The sequence below is a fragment of the Melanaphis sacchari genome, unplaced genomic scaffold (genome assembly GCF_002803265.2).
Source record: "Melanaphis sacchari strain LSU unplaced genomic scaffold, SCAv2.0 Contig20_pilon_pilon, whole genome shotgun sequence".
Taxonomy (NCBI): Eukaryota; Metazoa; Arthropoda; class Insecta; order Hemiptera; family Aphididae; genus Melanaphis; species Melanaphis sacchari.
Genome location: NW_020271042.1, coordinates 6,194,133 through 6,217,719, shown reverse-complemented (window position 1 = coordinate 6,217,719; position 23,587 = coordinate 6,194,133). Strand labels below are relative to the sequence as shown.

At 27.1% G+C, this 23,587-nt stretch overlaps 1 protein-coding gene across 9 annotated transcripts; it reads left to right on the top strand.

Annotated features, from left to right (window-relative positions):
• The first annotated feature begins 34 nt into the window (after nucleotides 1–34).
• LOC112593533 lies at nucleotides 35–22,104 on the top strand. 9 transcript variants are annotated; one of them, XM_025337961.1, is made up of 13 exons: nucleotides 35–157; nucleotides 226–846; nucleotides 1,051–1,175; nucleotides 12,533–12,615; nucleotides 12,752–12,840; nucleotides 13,700–14,095; nucleotides 14,228–14,387; nucleotides 16,669–16,785; nucleotides 17,226–17,333; nucleotides 17,528–17,581; nucleotides 17,668–17,802; nucleotides 19,364–20,621; nucleotides 21,730–22,104. In XM_025337961.1, exons 1-12 carry the CDS (start codon nucleotides 50–52, stop codon nucleotides 20,542–20,544), a joined length of 3,177 nt encoding a protein of 1,058 aa, XP_025193746.1. In that variant the 5' UTR covers nucleotides 35–49; the 3' UTR covers nucleotides 20,545–20,621; nucleotides 21,730–22,104. The 9 variants fall into 9 exon arrangements, with proteins under 9 accessions (XP_025193746.1, XP_025193741.1, XP_025193740.1 ...); XM_025337956.1 differs by having other exon boundaries at nucleotides 226–933; nucleotides 17,671–17,802; XM_025337955.1 differs by having other exon boundaries at nucleotides 226–933.
• The last annotated feature ends 1,483 nt before the right edge of the window (nucleotides 22,105–23,587 follow it).

The window sequence follows — 23,587 nt, the reverse complement described above, 5'->3', positions numbered from 1 at the left end:
ACACTTAGGTATAAACACATTTTCGGAGTAGCATGACAATTTATTATAAATGGCACAGTTGTTAAATATTTCGTTTAAGAAAAACGACCTTTACTCCTCGTGGGGTTTTCAAGTATGCGGCGGAAGGGACAGTTGGCGACCGCTAACCGTGAGAAATGTGAGTAAAACAATTTCTTTTTGGTTTTAAAATAAAATAATCAAAAATGTTTTAATACCATTGTTAAGGTACAAAATGGCACTTTAGCGTACAACTATTTAAATGTCGGTGATCGTGTTTTAGAGATCGATGGAATAGACTGTTATTCATTAACCGAGTCTCAGGCAATCAGTTTTCTCCGAAGACCTAGTAATTCGATTGAACTTTTGGTACTAAAACGACGGGGTGAAAATGTCGTACCACCCAAAAGGTCATCTAGTTGTAAAGCTTTACAGCATTTTATTTTTCCAAAATCACAAAATATTTCAAAACTTAATTCTCCTTCTCATCATCATATTATTAATAATAATGATGCAATCTCAGAAAATTTAAAAAACCAATTTTGCAAACTCGAAGATTCGGAAGAATTCCCAAAACAGTGTTTTGAAGAACCTAACAAATCATTTGTCTCAGCACCAGTGAAAAATGACAATGAGATATTACAGTTTTCTAACTTCAAACCTCGAAAGAATTCGTTACAAAAAGACGGTGAACTCGTGTGTCTTAGAAGTAGATCGAGTTCACCACAGTTTTGGAAATCAAACATGGAAACTTCGATCACTGGACGACATAATGATTGTAAAAGTTTTTGGAAAAAATTAGAAAAATGTTCAATGGAAGACTTGAGCGCCCGTCGTACTCCAAGTCCAGTAAGACCAGCTAGCGTGGCTTTTTATCCCAAAACACCTGAACCTATTTTTCAATCAAATTTTGAAATAGTTTCTCCAAAAAAAAAAGTATTTATAACAATTAGATATCTACTATATTATTTAATATATATATTTTTTTTTTTTGCTACATAAATATTATAATTTATATTTAATTGTATTTTAAATGTTAATATTTATACTTAGGTGACTTTTAGTAATATATTATTGGAGAGAAATTATTTGCAAATGGATTTACCAGATTTATCTCCTGGATCAAGAGTTGATGAAGAATTCAATAAAATTTACAACAGTTCCAGACAAGAAGAACAGTAAGTTTTATCAAATCAATAATTTTAAACATAATAAATTAATACTTATATCTAGTACCTATTGCTAAGACTACGTGATTACTGATTACATACATAACATGTAGTTCATATGAAAAATATAAAATATAAATTTTAATTCGTTTACATACACTATAGGTACGTATCTATTAATTTAAATTTTAAAGAAAGTCCGTGTTGCAATCGCATAGAAATATTATCTTCCATAGGTCTTATATTTTTTATCAATGACGATTAGAAAGTCATATTTATTATGTCATTGCTTGTAAAAGAAATCGCAGTTTTAATTGATCCTAGTCCCTTGAGCATAATCTATTTTTGAACGGAATAATTAATAATTGTTTTTAAATTTAATATAAAAACGTATCTTTACGCTATCCTGCATTCTTGCCCAAAGGTTAACATACTTATTTAATTTTTATATAGTATATACTATGTATTAAATGCCTCTGATACATAGGATCAGTTTTAAACACAGCTTATATCTTACACTTAAGGCATATAGTTTACGGTTAGTACGTATTTTATCTGTTGCTTTAGAATATAATATAACTATGTATCTAAGTTAATAAGGAAATAAATGTACATTTAACTAAATTTTATAAAATTTTTATACTTTAATATTTCGTATATTTGTTATAAACAAATTATCTTGCGTCTGTTGTACGAAAATAGCGTTGCAAAAACTACGTACCAGGGCCAAAATGAATATGTTAAAAATAACACTTTTAAATACACAACCGCCTGGTAGTGGAAATAGTAGTAGTGGTGGTCCATTTTGGCTATCTCCAATGTCCAGTTGCAAGATTAGTCATTTTTATTAAAAAAAAAAAAAAAAATAAAATAAATGAGAAGAAAGAATAATATGTTCAGTGTTAATTTAGTTTAAATTTGCTTGTTCTATTAGACATGAGTTTAGGAGTCTCCGTTCCCTGGAGGTATATATAAAGTTTGTTTTTATTTTTATTGCTTATGTTCTAATGAATATTAAATTAAAATTATTATTTTTACTAATAATAACACATTTCTAACGAAATTTTGTGCGATCGCTATGGATTGAATTTAAGTTAAATTACTACTATCTATAAAAGCAATGCTGTATAAATAAGGAATGCCATGTATATACTGTATAGGTATATGATGCTATACAAGTCTTCAAGTTTGTTATTTTATAATTAACATATTATAACGTATAACTAATAATTAGCGTACCAAGTGTTGTGTTTAAATGATTATGTGTATGTTAAATACTAAAAAGATATAATTTTCTTCACGTATATAATTTTGCTCAGACACTTAATTTTTAATCTTTAAATAGTTAAATCGATGACTTTTAAATAAATACGATACTATATTTATAATTAAATCATTAATCAATATATTTAGTATTTAGACGGATAGTATAGTACTGTGTGTATACTTTAATAATTCAATCATGGTGTATCTATAAATTGTAATTGTAATAGTTCTATTTTTACAATATACTTAGTTCACATCACGTGTGAAGCAGTGCCAAGTTTATATTTCATTTACATTTAAGCTTTAAAATCCGATGCTATTAACAAAAATTGATATTTAAAATAATTGTACAAGAACAATGTGTAGAATAGAAATAAAAAGAAAGATTCATAAAGATAGTTAGAAAAATGTCTTAGAGTTATATATTATATAATACCATAATATTAGTTATTTTATTTTAGCATTATAATTAATATTCATATTTACTACAGTATACATTAATCATACTTATTTTAAATTAATAATTTAAATCGAAATAGAGTTTAAATTATTTACGTATTAATTATTAAAAATAAACTACATGTGTTATTTTTGTTCTACTTATGTATAATAATTAATAAATAATAATAAGTAAATTTAAATTTTTATTCCCTAGGATCTAGATGGTTAATTTTCTAATTGAAAGTGTAACTACCAAATAGCGTTTGAAAAATTACGATATAAGTAAAATAAAATATTATTTACATTTTTTTTTTATCATGGTGAAATATTAAAAAAAATGTCTTTAAAAGAACAAATACAAATGTATTACTTTTAACCACTAAAAATGGTTGTAAACAAAGATAACCTATTATGAGTATAATAATGAATAATGACACATATAAATTATAAATTAACTGTGTATTTTGGATTTTTGCGAGGATGATGTGGAAATATAAATTGTTGGTGGTCCTTTTTTCACATTATAATAATAAACGTAATGAATTATAGTGAAATCGTTTATTTTTAGATCCTAAGCGGAGTAATAAATGTATTGATTTTACAATGATATGTGATTTTTTTATATCTGTCATCGTCTTTTGAAACAGTAAAAATACTTTGAGGGTAGGAGGGTCAAAAGTAAAATATTCTTAATTTTTTTCAAAATAACTGAAAAAAAAATATTTGTGCAAGACCGGCATTTGATAAAATGGATTTTGTTTTATTGGTTTAACTGGAGAAAATTTTGTTAAAATTATGAAAATGATAAATTGATATTATTAATGAGGTAATTTAATGTTTTACTTAGTAAATGTATAGCAGTACAACTGTTTACAACTATTATTACACTATGTAGATATTAAAATATGTTTACAGTAATAAAGAGTAAAATAGAGAGTACAATTTTTAAAACTTGATAAATTATATGTATAATATACAAGGTCAATAACTTTGGAAATTTCTAAGTACTGTAAATTTTACACATGCCCACTCTTAACTCATTTAAAATATAAAATATTGTAAAATATCAACATGAACACAGAAAATATTCGTATCTTAAAGTTTTTGAATAGATCAATTCACTCTGATATTAAAAAATTTGAAAGGCTGAACCCAAATTTTCTATGTTCTAAGTTACTAAGTTAGTAAGACGGAGACAACATACTATGTGTACTTTTAATTTCTATATAAACAATTTTTTTTTTTTTTTGTCATATTTATTTTTATTTGTACAATCTGTATACAGTTGACACTATTATAGAAACGTTTTATCATAGAGTAGTTCAAATTGTCATTATTATTAATTTATTATACTGTAATAAAAACGGTTAACATATTTGAAGATAGCTAAGTATGATAATTTTATAATACGCGTATACTCCAGCTGATTAATTTATCGAGATTATAAAAAATGAAAATATTTTATATCGCACAATTTTTCTATCATAAATTTAATTAAAAATTTATTATAAAGAACAAAAAATTCTAACTGTGTTTTTGACATAATAATAACGTTTAAAAATAGCGTTTTAAAATAACATTTAGAAATAAAATATATTATGTAATATTCAAGCAATTAAACTAACTAGAAAAATGTGTGAATTACTATAGTAATATCGATAATTAAACCTTGAAAATATTTATTTATAATCTGAATGATAAGTAATGACCGGTGAAAGACAAAAAGGAATATCAAAAGAAATGGTTCGATGAGTCATCGTCATACGGACTTCTTGGGTGCATAATATGCATGACCCTCCCACATTCCTATGTGTAAACATCCTAATAAATTACTCTTACACACATGACTGCTGCTCTGGACCAGCTGAACTGATAGAAGGTCTTAAGGTGTACATTACTTACTAAATAAAATAACAGGTTTAAGTCATTTCGTTTTCGTTGGAATTTACTTTTATTGTAATATTAAATACACTTAAATAACTCCTTTTTTCCCATTGATATTTATCGTACTGATGATTTGTTTTTATCATTTATCGATTAAGTATAAGATAGTTTATATGTTTTTTCGACAACGTATAAGCAGTAAATTATAAGATCTTAACATTTTTAAAAGAACATTTGTTTTTCTCGTTTATATAAATATGTATATTATCAATAAAAAATCCAATTATCAATGTATTATACGTAATTGTTAATATTGTTGACTAAAATGTTCGATAAAAATACACTTGAATATTTTAGGGTTGATACTTTAAAGAATGTTATTTTACTTTTTAGTATATTTCAATATTTGAAGTGGGATCTTATAAAATTAGTGATACGTTGAGACTCAAATATTTTAATATATTAAAGTAGGTAAATACTAGTATTAAATATATTAAATTTTTCATAACATTATATTATGTGACATTTTAAAATTTATTTTTTAATAGTTTATATTTTCCTTACATGTTCCTGAGCTATTAAGTCTATAATGATTATATTATGTAATTAGTTTTTAATATGCTAAGTTATAAGAAATATTTATTGTTTAGTTTCTCTTTTAAATGGATAGGTTATAGGTGTTAAATACCATTATAACTGAAAAATCAAGAAATATTTACGATTTACGGCACTTAATAATAATAATAATATGCTTACTTAGATAACCTACTATAGATAATAGGTATATACAAATCAATTTATTAATAATTTAACTATTATTTATAAATTATATCAAAGGTCGTATCTTGTGTATGCATACTTACACATAGTCATACTTAAAGTTTGATGTATAAGTAGTGGAACAGTAATCCATGTTATCCCAAGATCTAAGTCCTTTAATTTAATACATCTTTAAGATATATTTGGGATATGAATATAAATCAAATATAATTTAATATGATTTGGCCAATTTTTGGAAATGTAATCTTACTTATTTAATAAAAGTTATTACTGACTACTGAATGTTAATAAATAATAACTAATGATATTTAATTTTCCATACATAAAAAAATATTTAGTATTATTATTATTTTTGAATGATACATCCTTATGCATCATAAAATTGTTGTGTTTACATTAATTTTGAATGGAATGTTTTTTATAGGTATTTAACACATACAAATTTTAAATTATTTATTACATATATTTTACTAGTAACAAGTTTTACTTAATGCTAAACAAACAAAGCCTCGGACTTTTTAACAGTTTGAAAATTATAAGTTTCAATATAATATTATTATATTTCCGTAAAATAATTTATAAATGACAACAATACAAATACTAAACAATATAAAATACATTCAATTTTAAATAACTAATTAATAAACAGAGAATTTCAATAATTTTTTTCAATTAGCATTAAACTGTTTAAGACGTATAGAGCATTCTAGAACATACTTAAGAAAAGGTAAAAGTAATACCATTAAGTTAAAAAATGTTCTAACATATTATATAGTATAATAAAATTTAATTTATTTCGTGGTACTATAAAGACATAAAGTATGAAGTATGAATACTTCATACTTGTATACTTCATTTAATTGTATTTTAAATATTGTTATTGCTTATTACGAGTTTGAAACGTAAATAGTAGGTACAAGTGTCAAATAGAATCAATTTAAAGTTATATTAATTTAAGACGGTTGTATTGTTAAAAGAAATTGACATTTCTTTTTTACAATATATTTATAAATTTTAACATTATATATAAAAGTAGGAACTTTAAAGTAAAGGCGTTATTTAAGGGTTTGGGGGGAGGGAAGAATATGCATTTATCTATCTTGAGATTTTAATGTAACTTTGGGCCAGCTGCAGGGTATACATAACGGGTCGTGATTAACTGTGTTATTGGGAAGGGGTGGCAGGGGGGGGCCCTGTCTGATTTTAAAAGCAGTTTCATGAGCTAGTTCCGGGTTATTATTTTCGTTTAACCATTATTGGTGAAAAAAATCCCTAGTCTTGTAAAATTTCTTCACAATATTGTGTTTAAGAATTAAAAAATCGTTGTCAAAATATTTAATTGGTTATCACTTATTAATAATTCATATTTTGAATAATTTAATGTATTTATTATAATTTACTCGGTCCAGCGGAAGAATACTCCTCGGTCTTATGAAATTCAATTTTGTGTATTTTCACACGTTACCCTACTATCGAGATCGGTTCCAATATTGCAGGATATCTCGTGGAGATGCGTTGAATTACCGAGGCTTATGTTCTCACGCTTGATAGATTATATAGACATTTGAGGATGTGCGTAAGTTGGTGTTTTTTATTTTGTGTAAAAAAAGGAACATTACATTATCGTATTATATACAATAACAATAACAATATTAGTTAATCATAAAATTTAATTTCAGAATTGATTTAACATAATCTATTCTGTAGTTTTGTTTCTATGTAGTGGACATATTTTCAAAAATGATAACAAGAAGATATCCACTTTTCCATTAATAGCTTAAAAATATTTTGGTTATTTAATCGTAAATGAACAGATGTTTAGCTAAATAAAAATATTAAAATATAAATATCTGCTATTTAATATTTGTAAATTATTTTGTTAGTAAATAAAAAATGTTTTGTTGTAAAGATTAGAGAGAAATTATCTATCTAAATTATAAAATATGCATGATAGCAAGAGTAAATTAATAAAATGTAAGGAGAAACATGGTTGCGAGTGGTTATTTTTTTTTTAAATTATCTATTTGGACTGGTAAAATGTTTTGCCTCTCTCTATTTAAAATCGAAATTACGCCACTGTTTGAAAGTATAGTTTAAATTTAAAAAGTATTTAATTGAAGTAATTGCTTACATTGGTAAAACAAACCATTAGTTATATATGATAATTAGGTGTATACATCATGTATAATATAGGTGTAGCTAAAATAATGTGTAATAATATTCTTATACTTCAATTTGAGTTTAGGTTTTGATTGAAGTCTGTTTAGATTTTTTTTTTTTGACATAAAATTGAATTATTTTGATATCTAAACAAGTATTTAAAGAAAAAGTATACATCTGATTTTCGAGTTATTTTTACAGTTTTAGAAATAATGACAGGAAAATTAATATCCATTCTATAGTCATACTTAATTTTAATTGAAATAATATTAGGTTGTTCATTGTGTCGTATTGCTTAATTATTATACAAATTTATTGTACAGGACTAATAACAACGACGAATAATATTGAAATTAATGAATATATATTAAATAAAATTTATATTTATTTTTTATTAAATTAATTTAATATTATACAGTTATCCATAGTAATAATTGTCAAAATAATTTAAATAATTTAATATTCCTTTACTATGGATGGAAACAACAAACTATATATATATATATATAGTATACGGAACATTCCAAGTTTCTCATAATCTTTACAGTTCATATATATTATGTATTATCTATTATTATTTATTATTATTTAAGTGTTTGTGTTCAACTGACGTACATAAAAAATCTTCTATGATATACATTTGTATAAAACCATATAGGTAAAAAAAGTTATCTCTTGTTCGCGTGAACGTACACATACGAAATGAAATGAAATTTATTTTATAACAATATTCGCGCGTAATAGTGTTTAGTGCGTCATTAAAAAAAAACACTATCACTCATACATATAATAGCATAGAATTGGAATACCTAACGGAGTGACCGGTTCGTTACTATACTCTAGAGACCGGACAAATTACAGACGACAGTCGGACGCATCTGACTCGCATTCAGTGCCGCATCGTCATAGAGTGTGCACGTCTATTATACGTGGATTTGTCTTCCGACTTTTTATATCGTCCTCGCGTACATGAATGCGTACATTTTGTATTAAATAATCTATATTTAAATACGTTCCATCGACCGTTAATATTTATCCGTATCTGTAATTATATTTTATACAACTTTTACTTGAATTCTTCAATTATGACGACCACAGCTACCGCCGAAGCGTTGAAATTAGACCGAACCGACCCTAGAGTGCGAAAACTTGTGTATAACATGTACAGAAACGTTTTGGGAAATTATAACGACAAAGCCAACGCTATGCTGGACGCGTTACCGGAACACCAAGTGACTCAAGATCAAGGGGTTGATCGACAGCTCTCCAGTATATTGTAAGTCTACGTGGGATGTTTCATGTAGTCGTATGTCGATATATATTTATTAACACAAATTAATAAGATAGAAAAACTGTTTATTGATACCTCTATACGATTAATAATTATAAACTATTGTAAATAATGAATAGCATAATTATAAAATAGAAAAAACTGATTAAAAATAAAGATAAAATTAAGAGTTAATAAGTACTTGGAAATCTACTAGCTGATATCTTTTGGTGGAGTTCTTGCTAGACAATTCATAGTAAGTAGTACACAATGTAATACTATTTAATTATTAATACAATATCGTTTAAAAAATGCACTTAAAATACAATTTAAAATATCTTACATAATAAAAATCTAATTTATTAATTTTATGTTAACATGAACCAGTTTTAACAAGAATCAATTATTTGCACCAACATTTTTATTAAATTTAGGAATATTTTCTTTGTGCCTAGTTCAGTATTCATAAGGAACGCTTATTATCGCATTATATCTGTATTTATTCGAAGCAATTATAATATTATTTTAACACAATACTGATTTTCATTTACTTTTAATTTACGGTATACATAGTAATTACTAAAGTACCTATATTATTTTGGTTTATTAAACAGTAATTTAATTAGAATATTTATAGATACACCTGACCTCATTCAATTATCTCGTAATTCAAATTCAAATTGGGCAACTATAATTTACCATGTAGGTACCCATTTTATAAGTAATTTTATTCGTTAGTGCATAGTGTTTTTTTATGTACTTTATTTTAATTTTCTTAAATAATTTTTTGTATGGAAATTCTGTTCATACAGCTCTTTACACTTACCAATATCATTTAATGACTGCAACATTTCAGATAATTTGATCCGCAGCCAACGTTTGTATTATTGTTGTTCTCTCTAAGATTTCAATATTATGACATCATCATTCCTATTCAATCGCTACATATGACGTGTTTAATGATTAAATTATATGTACATATGAAATATATCTTACTTTTTAGATAGATTTACTGATATAAATTATTCTTTGTTCAGATTAAAAGTACGAGATATTAGGTTTCGAAGACTAGTTATATTTTGTGTTAGGTATTTTATTACAATGGTCTACAGAGTTTTGAGCGTAATTGTTCGGTGGGCTCTATTTTGAAATAACATTTCAATTTTTATACAAAACACTATGTTATATTTAGTATTATATTATTATAGGTTTAAATAAGTATAAATGTAATAATAAAATGCAAACTTACAGATACATTTATATTTATACAAGTGGTTCTTATAATATGCAAATTTAAATATTGCTATTATTATTATTATTGTACATGAGTACATTATGTTATTATTAAATTACCAATTTAATTAAAAAACATTTTTGTATAGTTTTGATTAAAAATATTTGATCTCATCAATACCTTTTTTTTAACTATAGCACAATTTAATTAATTTTAATTTGAGTTTAAGGTATTCGTAAACAGTAATATCATCAATAACTAAATAGCTAAATTTTAAATAAAGTCATTTTTAATTCAATTAATTTAGTTTTTTTTATTATTATTAATTTGATTCATTAATAACATATAATATAAATTTTAAAAATGTAATGCACCAATGAGTCATGTTATTTGGCGCACATGCTCGCACAAAATTATTTTTTAACTTATCAAGGTTAGTAATGGATGTAGGATGAAATCATTTTCAGAAAGAGGGTTTTTATTAATATTATTTTGGAAATCAAAATATTATTATTCATTATTATTTACAATAGTGTATAATATACTTTATAGAGAAAGATTGATAATACTTAAAAAATAAATTTTTTTTGAAAATATAGCTGGATATAATATATTTTTAAACTCTTAAAATCTTCTGTCATCAAAAATATTTTTAAATTTTTTATTTAATTATATTTGTGACAATAATAAATACTACAATACAGCTTAAATTATTTATCAAAAATATATAAGTATGCTAATTATGCTATATAATATTATAATGAAGGTTATCGTGGCAGTTAATTGTTTAATCAAATGCCTTTGTCTAATATTGAAATTAAACCAAATTGATGAAAATAGACAATAGTAAACTGTACGATATATCTCTTTCATTAAACATTATAGGTATTTACAACCTACCTACTCGTATTTAAAATTAGTTATTAGTGTAATCGTTTATCATCATTACAGTTTATAAATAATAAATATTTAATATTTGTAATTTGTATATTATCTAATAATTATTATGGTGTATCTACATGCCTAATGGCGTAAAACTTGAAATAATAATATTATTTTTAAGTATATTTTCAAAAATATCTAAAATAGGTAATAACTATTTTTTTATACTTAAGTATTTATTGCATAAGTTTTTTCACAAAAATGAAAAAAATTAAAATTATTATCGTAGGTAGATAATTGATCGTCAAATTGAATAAAAAATGATTTTAATGCTCCATTATTTCATTATTTCCTAATTTTTCGAAGATGATTTTATGTCTTTGTTGATTTGCAATTTATTTTAAACATATTTACTTATATAATAATAATTTATATCAACAAATTTATTATATTGATTTCAATATGTTATAATAAATAGTTGTATTATATTTAAGGACATAAAACATAGCTATTAGCTAACGAACATTATATAGTATGAGATATCTGTATGCTTTCGAAGTTCATGACTATAGGTACACGCATTTACTTACGTTTTATAATTTATTTAATGATATATTATATTTTATTAAACTATAGACTATAGTTTAGCATGACTATTCGTTTGTTTCGGTTTAGATAATTTAAATCTCATATTTCCGCGTACATCGATGCAGTTTCCGTTTTCCAAAGCAATAATCATATAGATTATACATATACTATAAAATGTATAGTATAATCTAATCAAATTACCGTTGACCTTAACGACATACAATAATCATAAATATAAAAGATATAAATAACTGGCAAAAAATTCAACGTGAGAATAGGCAAGGTTGAAAATATATTATGTGTTTTCTGTTTGAAGAGTAAAAAACTAAACACCGGCGCCTGTTCAAGGGCACGCGGACAAGGCTGATCCTGCGAAACATTGGTATTATAGTATCTAAACAACAAGTAGAGATAACCCGTGTAATAGCAGACGATTGAACGGGTTCTTGAGTAGCGTAAATATAATATAGCTCATTTCGGTCCAAATATGGTAGCTTGTCCCCCACAATGATAATTTCAAACACTAGTGCATAATAAAATATACTCGCACGCTATTATTAAACCACTCGATGCACAATATAACATAATATAGATATAACATATATATACACTTATTTAAAAACAGCAGTGATTTATAGGTTCATATTCTAAATATTTAATATTTTAAAATTTGTTCTATTTTGTGGTTCGCTGTTCTTATATAGATAATCAGGTACGATCGTGTAAAACTTGTTATGTATTATAATATTTATATTGTTAGACTTAAATTGAGCGTAGACTATTTTTAACCTATCTGAATTGTATATGAAGTGTATATTAAATTAATAATTAGGTATTACCGTTTGTTGTATTATTATACAGGCATCAAATAGGAGCGAACGATTTAGCCGATAAAGATATGTCTGCACCACCCCCGCCAGCGCCGCCACCACTACAATGTTCTGGTAATAAAAAAAAAATCTAGCTTATGTAATATATTCATTTATATTTTATACATATGGTTTCATGTAAACGACTTTTAGGCTTTGTTTACAAAATCTGTAATTTAGCGTTATGTAAATTTATGTTATTTGTTTACAGGAGTTACAACTCAAGGTGGTCCACCACCGCCTCCACCACCTCCAATGTTGCACAGTGGACACATTCCAGCTATTAGAATAAAAACTGAGGTAAATATTACTATTGTTTTTTTCTTTTTTTATGTACCTATACTTTTATATTCTATTTTTATAATCACAATTAATGGCAGAAAATCCGAGTAATTTTTAATTATTGTTTATTTAAGCTTAATATAAAATAGCCGCGCTATAACTTTTAAAAATATTTAGATAAATTATTCACGCTTATATTGTTTAATTTTAATTTTTACCGGGTTCAATAAAAATAATTCTAAGAGAAATTAGTAGATTTAAAAACTATAAACATTAATAAATAAAAGCAACATAGTCAATTAAATTTGTAATAAAATATCATTAGGTGCTCACATAAGAGTAACATTAAGCATGATTTTATATTGTATGTACCTCGTAGCTACTTATTAAATAAACTATTGTTCATTGTATTATTCTTACTGTAGCAACTGACAATAATTATCACTGTACATAACTATTCAAACTTGGATAAAATGTTTTTAATTGCATTTATGTGTAATTCGTTTATGATTAAAATAAGTGTTTATGATGCAATTGTTTACACTTTATATTTTATAGTACGTTTTAACAACAATTAAACTAAAGTCAGTACAATAATAAATATGCATACATTTTGAATTTACAAACCACTCAACTATATTTTTTATGAATCATAATTCATATAATTCAAATAATTTGTATATTGATATTTTTATCTTTAAATTAATTATTCTGTTTAGTAGAGAAAATTAGTTCTTTAACTATTATAAAAATTAAATTGTTAATATACAGTTACATATAATACATTATAAATATATTTTTATTATTAATAAATATTATAATATAACTTGCTTCTTACAAAATACGAGTATTAAATAACGATAACGATTTTTTTTAGTTGAATGAGCCCAGGGAGATCCCATCAACTATACAAAACGCAATGGCTACTAAAGACAAAAAACCATTTACGTATCTTCCGGGTGGATTAGATTTGAGCGAGATCAGAAGTCCTCGAATGCAAAGGCGCTTAGAAAGAAATGCCCAGACTCCACCTAGCCCGGAACAAGTACCTCAGAAATCTCCAGACTATCAACAGCAACAAGAGGTGAAACCAAACTTTGAACAAAAACCAGTATGTAATGTGCGCTCTGCTGCGGAAAGAGTATGTCTATTACCCCAAGTTCAGAATCAAACACAATTGAATAAATCACCCACACCTTGGATGCAAAAACATGCGCAAATTCAACCTTCTTCAGCTCCGTGGACTCAAAACAAAAAAGAATATATTGATCAGGTGATTATTTATAATTTTATAAGTATCTACCTTAATATGTTATATGTCGTATTTGATTTGATTGTATAGTTAGTAATTCTACTTACTCGTATTCCTAGATATTTAAATAAATTGTCATAAATAATTGTTTAGGTTGATAAACCAGAAGAACGAATAATTGTACCTATACGAGTTGAAACTAATAGACAAGTACCAACACAACCGCAGAAGAATAATATAAATCATTCATATGATTCTGAACCGATACAAGGACGTTCATTTAAAGTGCTCCAACAAATTACCGAGCCAAAAGGTGATTACATACTATTAGTTATAATAAATGACTTGTTTATTTTAGACACTGAGAATGTATTGCAGATTTTACATTGATGTATGTTTTTTTTTGTGTCGGTCATCACTGGCAAATCTAGGATTGAATTTATTTTTTTTTTTTTTTGGGGGGGGAGGGGGCTCTTAAAAAATTACTTCTAAATCAAATTACAGTTTAAAATATTTGTATTAGTAAAAAAAAATTTTTGAAGGTGTTAAGCAGTGCGAAGGGGGTTCCTGCCTTAACTTTAATCCCGCTACTGTTTGTCATCAGTCATCACCATAAGCAAAAATAGGGTGGGGCTTGGGGGGGCTTAGTTCCCCCTGATTCCATTTAAGCCTCCAATATTTACTCTCATATTAAAATTTAATGTATTAATAATCAAATGTGGTTTTTGACTGCTCACTATGACTGCACACAATATTGTCAATATCAATTTTTTTTACACTTCAAATATAGAGTTAATTTATTTATGAAATATTGGGAATATAAATATTTATCTATAAGAGTAAAAGACTTATAAATAGACAAGTTATAGTTAAACGATGATGGTATCGAAAATATCTTGAAAGTTAATGTTGATTTGAAAGTTCTTAAACTCATTGAATAACAATCAAATCTTTCCAAATTATTATTAACTATTTCATGTAGCGACAACTTTGCCAATTCATTCTGCTACTTACGAAAGGTCATTATCCGCCACGAGGAGATTGAAAACATGGATGAGTTCAACAATGTTCCAAGAAAGATTAGGTAGCTAAGGGTTAATTAATATAGGAAAGGACATTAACATTTACATGTTATCAGTATTAAATGACTTTGCTAAATCCAACAGGAGAATAAATTTAATAGTTTAGTTACCTATTACCTAGTAAATAATAGATATTTGTGTATTAAATAATATTTTTATTCGATGTGGGGATTTTCGTTGAAAATATTGAAAGGCTTGAACCCCTGCCAATGTAATTCCTTATTTGCGCCAATGGTCATCACTATTTTTGTGATCAATATTTTCCAGTACTTTTCTCAATAATTAGGAAAAATATAATTTTTGCATTAAATCAGTTTTTGACAAAATTTTCATATTTATTTTGCTATAATTCAAAAACTAATAATCGTAAAACTTAAAGTTTTTACATAAAGTTATATTATTATTTTCTATACTTGGTATATTTTTTAAGCTATTTATAGACCTAAAAAACTTTTAATTTGTTATTTTTAGCTTATTTTCTATAAATGTTGATAAAAATTAAAAATATGAGCGTAATTTTTTATTATAAGTGTTTGAGATTAGAATCTTTATACATTTTTAGTTAGAAAATAATTTGCAAATTATATCGACATTTGAACAAATACTTAAAAAATCATGCCTATGTACGTATCTTTATTATTTTTAAATATAACTATAGTTAAACTTGCAAAGAAATTTTTGTCATAGTTTAATGTTTTTTACCGAGTGAAATTTTTTTTATCGATATTTATAGAAAAGAAGTTAAAAAAACTGAAAATTTAAAATATTTTTAAATGGCTCAAAATGAGTTTGAACTATTCTGAATTTTAAATTAAATCATGTATTGAAATTGCAATAATTTGGTGAGTATTTCAAGTATTCATGGTTATTCGTTTTTATATTACAACAAAGTTAGAAAATTGATTTTGTAGAAAACTATTTTACGTAAAATTTTCATTTTTCTCTATTATTTTTAAGAGTACTGGCAATTTTTAATTTTGGTCTGATAAAAGTTTCAACTATATTCACTTTTTTACCAAAGAAGTTAATGAAATGTAAAATGAATGCATTTTTTTACTATTATACATACACACTTAGAAAAAATCATAATAAAATTAAGATATTTGAACCAATTGAAACCAATAGAACCATGTCTAAAATTATGGAAAACCAGTGTTTAACAAAATCAATTTTCTATATTTATACAATAATTTTGTAAACATAAAATTATCTTTACAATGTCCAAATGTATATATTTGTTATAGATATACTTATATAGTTATACCTACGTATTATAAGTTTTATGAATTATAAATTTAAATAGACTTATACTTGCATACAATATACGATAATATACTTAAGTACTAAGTGATTTGAATACTTAAACTTAACTATATTTTAAAATAATATCATGATATTTTGCATGTTACAATTTATCAGCTACCTAGCATTTTCTTAAATATAATTATTTTTAAATTTTTGCTATTTCAATAATCCATTTATTTTATTTAAGTATTGAATTATACTTTTCAGGAATGCTTTATGATGGTTCACAGCCCTATAACAGCCAGTCTTTACCTTTGTCTGAACTCAGAAAATTGCAGTTAAGTGATGACGATCGATCCTTCATGAGTAGGGTTAAATCTCAAGGTTTGTATTCTTATGAAAACTTAAAATAGATAGCTAATAAGTTATAAATACTCGCAGAATTTCAATATTTAATCATTATAGCTAATAATGTAGATACAGAAAATCCAAGATATAGAGGTGGTTCTATACCTTCCAAGATATTCAAAGTTTTGGAAAATAGTGGTAAACATTTATGTTATTATTCGGTGGTGGTAATATACCAAGTAACACGCTCGCTTTTTTGTTATCACGGCACATTTTGGCACTTTTTAGAATCAGTTAAATTTCCAACGTTTTAATCAAGTTTAGTATATAATTCAAAATTATATACCTAGATACTCATTAAAATACTACTTTTCTTACACTAAATTTAGTTGAAGTATACATGTATTATTAAACGTGTAATACTATAATTTCATAATATATTAATTAAGGGAATTATTTTTGTATACGTTTATCAGTTGATGATGATAAATTTTTACACAACGAAACGGATCCTCGTTACAAAGGTGCGTCAATTCCATCTAGAAGCTTTCGAATGTTGCAAACATTAACGAACTCTGCACCGGGTAAAAAAAATGTTTAATCAAATCCCTGTATGTAATTATGTGTTTGTCAGGATATTATCTACTAATGAAACATATTTGCCGTGGTAGATTTAGGCTACGCGCTAGTATATTGCTTTGAGCTTCGTTATGGTACTTATTTTATAAATAATTTTGTTTGATTTCGTAAATCTCATACTGGATTTTAAATTTTACAGTTCCGATGGACAACAACTACAAACAATCAGTACCGATAAACAATTACGTACCAGGTAAAAATACATTTAAAAAAATGATCATATACTGTACTCATGTTATATAATATTGTGGTCTAATGCTCCAATCAATACATTTTTAGTAGAACCTATAGAATCCAAACTATATGTACCACCCTCAGAGAGACCTGTCGGTTCGGAACCGCATAAGTATACAGGTGGTTCTATACCATCCAGATCATTCAGAATGTTACAAGCTATGACTGGCCAAAATAACGGTAACGTTCCATAGTTAAAAGTTTTGTATTTAACTAATTATAGAATTAATGAAATCAGGCGATCAAATATATGATACAATTTTACTATCTATATGTAATTTTTTAATTATAATTTATATTTAGTATCCTTCTGACAGTTAATTAATTATAACTTTCCAACTTATGCAGCGGTTATGAGAGAATCACTTATTTAATTATTAATGATAAAACTTTCTTAGTTTTTATCGTATTATTTTTTATCATCTGTTAGTATGAAAATATTTACACCGTTATAATCTAACAATAATAGATGTGTTATTTTTAAGGTTTTATAACTTATGCCAGATTAATATAATTTAAAGCATCAAGTTAATATTTTATAATAACTAGTAATTTATGATTATATAGATGTAAAATTAAAATATTTTATACTGACATAGTGACATCATCAATAGATATTTTTTATTAATATATGAACATTGAAAAATAACTAAAATACAATAATAAACCTATATATTTTAATTTTTTAATAGGCAAATGTTTAAATGGTTTTTCATCTCAGAAATACTCGTACCTATTTAAATTTAATTTTAAGATTACCTAATGATTATTATATTTACTAATTTTTTTTAACTTAAAATTAATCAATATCATAAAATATTTAAGTGTTTAAAATTGTATTTTTGTTAAGTGATTTTATTGTTTATAAAAATATTCTTAATTTTCTAATAACCATTATTCATTGTTGAATTTTAAAGATTTTGGTATATTTAAAAGGTTTAATGATGTATAAGGGATCTAATGTTACGTCCTAAATAATGCCTTGTAGTTGAGTAAATAACCTAATAAAATGTTTTAATTATAAGTTTATATACATTTTTTATATTGGTTTGTTTATAAAATATATTAACCTATTTAATAATGTTTGTAGTAGAAATATAGTTTAATTTTGTAATTGAAAGATGAAATATTACTTTTTAAACTTTTTATGTGTGTGAATTTGTTTTAGTATTTTATTGCTTTTTTATTTTGAATAGTATTTTACTTCGTTTTTTTAAATATTTTTACATTACTTACAAAGTTATTTTTGTTAAGTTTATTTATTATATTAATGTTGATTATGTTTATTTATTTTTTTCACTTTAATGCATTTGTTACTTTCGTGAGTAACAAAAAACTGTAATTAACAATAATAAAAACACTATACCACATCGACCGTTCTGCAATCATCATAGTTATATTTTACGTCCAAAGCAAATGTTATATTTTTTACTGTCATTAAATTGTTTACGTAATATTTTTTAATGATATTTGCATAATAGAGAATACGTATTATATTTGTACTAGTGGGCGGTGGACATTATACTGATTATAATATATTCGTATACATGCATTTAACATATACCGTTAAATAATGAAATATATTTTTTACATTAATCATATTAAATATCTGTAATAGTTATAATAAATTGTGCAAAAAAAAAAAGAAAGTAGAATTGTGGAATTAGCATCAAGGACGAAGTTCTAATAATGCGATTAGCAAGCTCGGTCGTTATTTTTGTTTTTTTATTTTGTTTTGTAGAAAAAGAACAACAAAATGACTTACAAAACCTGCAATCGCATACCCCTTACCCTTTTCTTTGTCCCGAATTTTGGGAACATTACAATTATCTAAAGAAATTTCACGATTGGCATTGTACTGGTTCTGCGTCGATCGATCAACAGCAACAACAACAGTTCACACTACAACAATCTGTGCAGACCAGCATTGCGTCGGCGGCAGACAACGCTGTTTATACCGGACACGTGTTGAATACTATCGCCGAAGAAGAAGTCGCCGATGACGAGATCATAAGCTCACCGTGCTACGTGCCGGACAACGACGATACCGACTCGAGCGAGTGTGAAGTGACGGTGACTGTAACGTTGCCACTAAAGAAAGCTACAACCGATATAACGGTGAGCGAGGAATTGCAGAAAGGCGCATCAGCTAGTTCACCGGTAGATTTTTGGCAGCAAATCAATAACGACGGTGCTGCAGGTGGGTCAACCGACACCACTTCTACGTCGGACAGCGACGACGGATGTTCGGACGATGAAAAGCTGTCAAGCGCTGTTTGTCTACCAGAGAATCTACTGGAGAAGCCGTTGAGCGCCGATTGTCTGCCAGACGGCGAGGCGGTCGGTGACTGCCGCCAACCATTGGATCGTGACGACGACGCTGACTCAGGCATTATTACGACGACGTCGTCGGCCGACATGGCAAGCCAACGCACTTCCGACAAAGATACAATCATCAGCGGCAGAACTGGAGGCGTCGGTTCGAAGAAATATCAAAGAACGTGCACGCATTCACGTCTCTTCGACTTTTTGCAGAGCAACGATGACGACAACGACGACGACAATGGCGCGGACTTCAGCAACGTTACCGATGCGATAAACAAACCACCACCGCCGCCGCTGTCACTATCATGCACTTCCGGTTACTCGTCGGCAGCTACTACGCCGTCCACGCCGTCCGTAGTTGGAAGAAGTCGGATTTACGAATCAGACTCAGCCCGGACGGAATACGATAGTTACTATAAGAGCTGGGAATACGCTTGTCCATATTTCGGATACGACATACTACCGTCGAAGGCATTCAAGACTATTGCGACGCAATTGCAGAGAAGTGACGGTTCTGTGGCAGACTTCAAGGTCCCGTCGACTACCACCACCAAGTTCAAGTGTCCCAAAATTCCTACCGGAAAAGACGAATCTTAAACGCGTCTTTTCCCCATCTATACACCCCCGCACTTTTCATTTCTATCGTTTGGGTTTTTTTTTTACGATTTTATAAGGTATTATATGATATACGCGTTGTTTGGAGTCTGTGAACGGTTGTTGTTTTCTCTCTGCAGTTAATCTCATTCTCTCTCTCTGTCTTGCGATTTTTGTGTACACATACCACATAGTTTGTACTACACTTTTACCGCCAACCTCGTTTATATATTCACACTCACACTACACTTACTTGAAATATACATCATTATTTGTGATACGTGTACGTATGTAAAATAAATACCTTAATTGGTTCATATACAGACTACTTAAATTATGCCTATACAGCTATACGTCGTTAACGTCGGCACACTGTCTGAACCCAACATACATATACCCAACACTGACTTCTACTGCATGTACGCTTAAAACTACCCCACTTGCGTGGGATTTTCATGACAACGTACGAAACGTACGATATATCTACACTTTCAAATAAACGAGGTTGAGGTGCGCTGCAATGATATGTATATTATTATATCGTCCAAATCACAGACATCAATGATGTACCGTGACTGTAATATTATACTCTCCCTCAATACATATTTCGTCTTCTTCTTAGCTCTGTGCTGCGTTAACTTCTTCACAGTTGGGAATAACATTATTATTATTATTATTTTATTATATAACTCCACCTTTTGGAATATTCCATTATAATGTGTATATATGTGTATATTAATTTTTTACATATAAATATTTAATTATATTATATTGTTGTTGGTCTAAAGTATCAAATATTTGAACGTCTTCATTTCATTGGAATATAATGATAACAATATACATTGAAAGAATGTATATTTAGATTTAGTTTTCAATCTGTTTAACTAATTATTTTACCGTTATAATATACGAAACAAAAGGTGTAGTTTTTGTATTTGGTTTTCGAAGTTTTTTTGTGTGCTGTACAGTTAGATCGTTATTGTTATGTTTTACTGTAGACAGTATTCCAAATGCCCGGTAGACGTTGGTTTCATTCTCTTTATTAGAAGTTCTAGTCGAGACATTCAAACGGCTTGTTAATATTATGTATAGTAGTTTAATAGTTATATACTTCGTCACCGACAACGTTTGGGATGCTTAGATATTTTGCAAATAACAAAATTTTGATTAAGTCATTTTTTTTCACAGGTAATTTAGGTGAATCCGACTTCTGATTTGGAATTACAGTAACTACAATCAAACTGCTTTTACGTTAAATGATTTATATTTGTACGGTTTACGCATTTTTGCTATATTCATATATGTATAAATAATTTTAATTATTTAGTATTGTAGGTAAATTGAACTTATATTAACACATAATGCTAGCTTAATATATTTATGTCTATACTATAAAAAAATATATTGTAATAAAAACGAATAAGTTTTAAACCGTGAATAAAGATCGTCTTCAATTGTACTTCATTATTTCATTTGTGGATGTGCTTGTTATATAAGTGAATGAGCCTGTCAATATTCAAAAGAGCTAATAAAAATTTTGAATTGATGTACTAAGGCATTTAATATAATGTGTATTTTTTTTTTTTTATCGTCACGATGAAAATAGCTCGTAAATAGATAAATTATAATGTAAATAACTCGGTACGTACTAAACGGTTATAGTAGTAGTTTCATGACGAATTGCTAAAGACATAGCGCTCTAACCGCAATTATTATAAGTTATAACACTTATAAGTTATAACCAATGATGAGAAAGCCAGTTATAGTTTATAGTTGCTAGAGCGCAGTGTACAAACTAACTTTAACTTGTTATTACTCTGGTAAACTGCCACATATTTATATAACTAAATCATTTTTATTAAATGTGGGACGCTCGTGATAATTGACATCAGCTCTGCCGTACAGACTGTGGACCAACTTTCTCCCAGAAAAGTAGTGTATGAATAGAAAATTCTCCAAATCCTATAATCCCGATTTTGTACATATTAACGATATATCATCATTGATCCAATTGTTCATTCTGGCTCAATGGCTAGGTCAATACAAGATTAGTTTTAACACAATTATTCACATCCATATTCGTCCCTGCCAAAAATTTTTATTCATATTACCATTTTTTTCTTTTCTAATCTAATTTTTAGTTGTCGCGACAGTCATAATATTAAATTACAATCGGCATTATAATACGGTTAATACGATTTGTATGATAAGCGGCAACAAGTGATTATTGATATGTTAAGTTCGATCGAAGATCTACATCTTGTTCTTGCACGCATTGCACATTTGCACGACACGTTGACGCATATCACTTAGTAATTAATATGCTGTATACAAACTAATCATATTATTTTACAGTTAAGTGTTGATTCAATCTCTCTTCGCAAATCAATTTTTATTCTATGATTCCGATCGCTCCAATAATGCAAATTTGAAATTGTAAACGGATTTAAACGTCTTCTTTGTATGATTAGGAACTTACTACTTAGGGTACGCCCTACCGACGACTTTTTCATTTATTTATTCAAAGAAGCGTTTACATAAAATGATGTACTCACCATTATTTTTATTATTATTAGGTCAGACATCGGAAGATCCAGTTCGATAAGTACACAAGACGATTTGACGGTGAGTGGGTTGATATTGCATGCAAATAACATTTATGTCTTCTGGATACTGTAAAGTATATTAGTAGGTAGAAAACATCTCTGCAATCAGTAAATTATTGTGTACCTACGAAATCGGTTGATGAAGCCATTTGTTGAACATGGTATTTTTTCCATTATTAACAAATCGCCATTAAAATAATCATAACCCACCTGCTACTCAATCGTAATTTCTAGTGCGTTGCTCAAGCAACACACAAACATAGCTGGCTATAATAAGCGCCACCGCATACGCCTGCGGTAGACCTCCTCTAACCCATTTAATAACAAAACATTTGTGTCCAAACGATTCACAATAATATACAGTCGAAATGTTTTACAACAACGAAAACTACTACAAGTAACGCAATAACCACACTAAAAAATTTCGTTTATCATCTAAA

What these genes read in the sequence shown, in the direction of transcription:
- LOC112593533 (XM_025337955.1), top strand. Translation starts at nt 50, where the DNA reads ATGGCACAGTTGTTAAATATTTCGTTTAAGAAAAACGACCTTTACTCC. An exon ending in TAGTTTCTCCAAAAAAAAAA is followed by an intron (nt 934 to 1,050) that starts GTATTTATAACA and finishes ATTTATACTTAG; the next exon opens with GTGACTTTTAGTAATATATT. An exon ending in ATTAACGAACTCTGCACCGG is followed by an intron (nt 17,334 to 17,527) that starts GTAAAAAAAATG and finishes TAAATTTTACAG; the next exon opens with TTCCGATGGACAACAACTAC.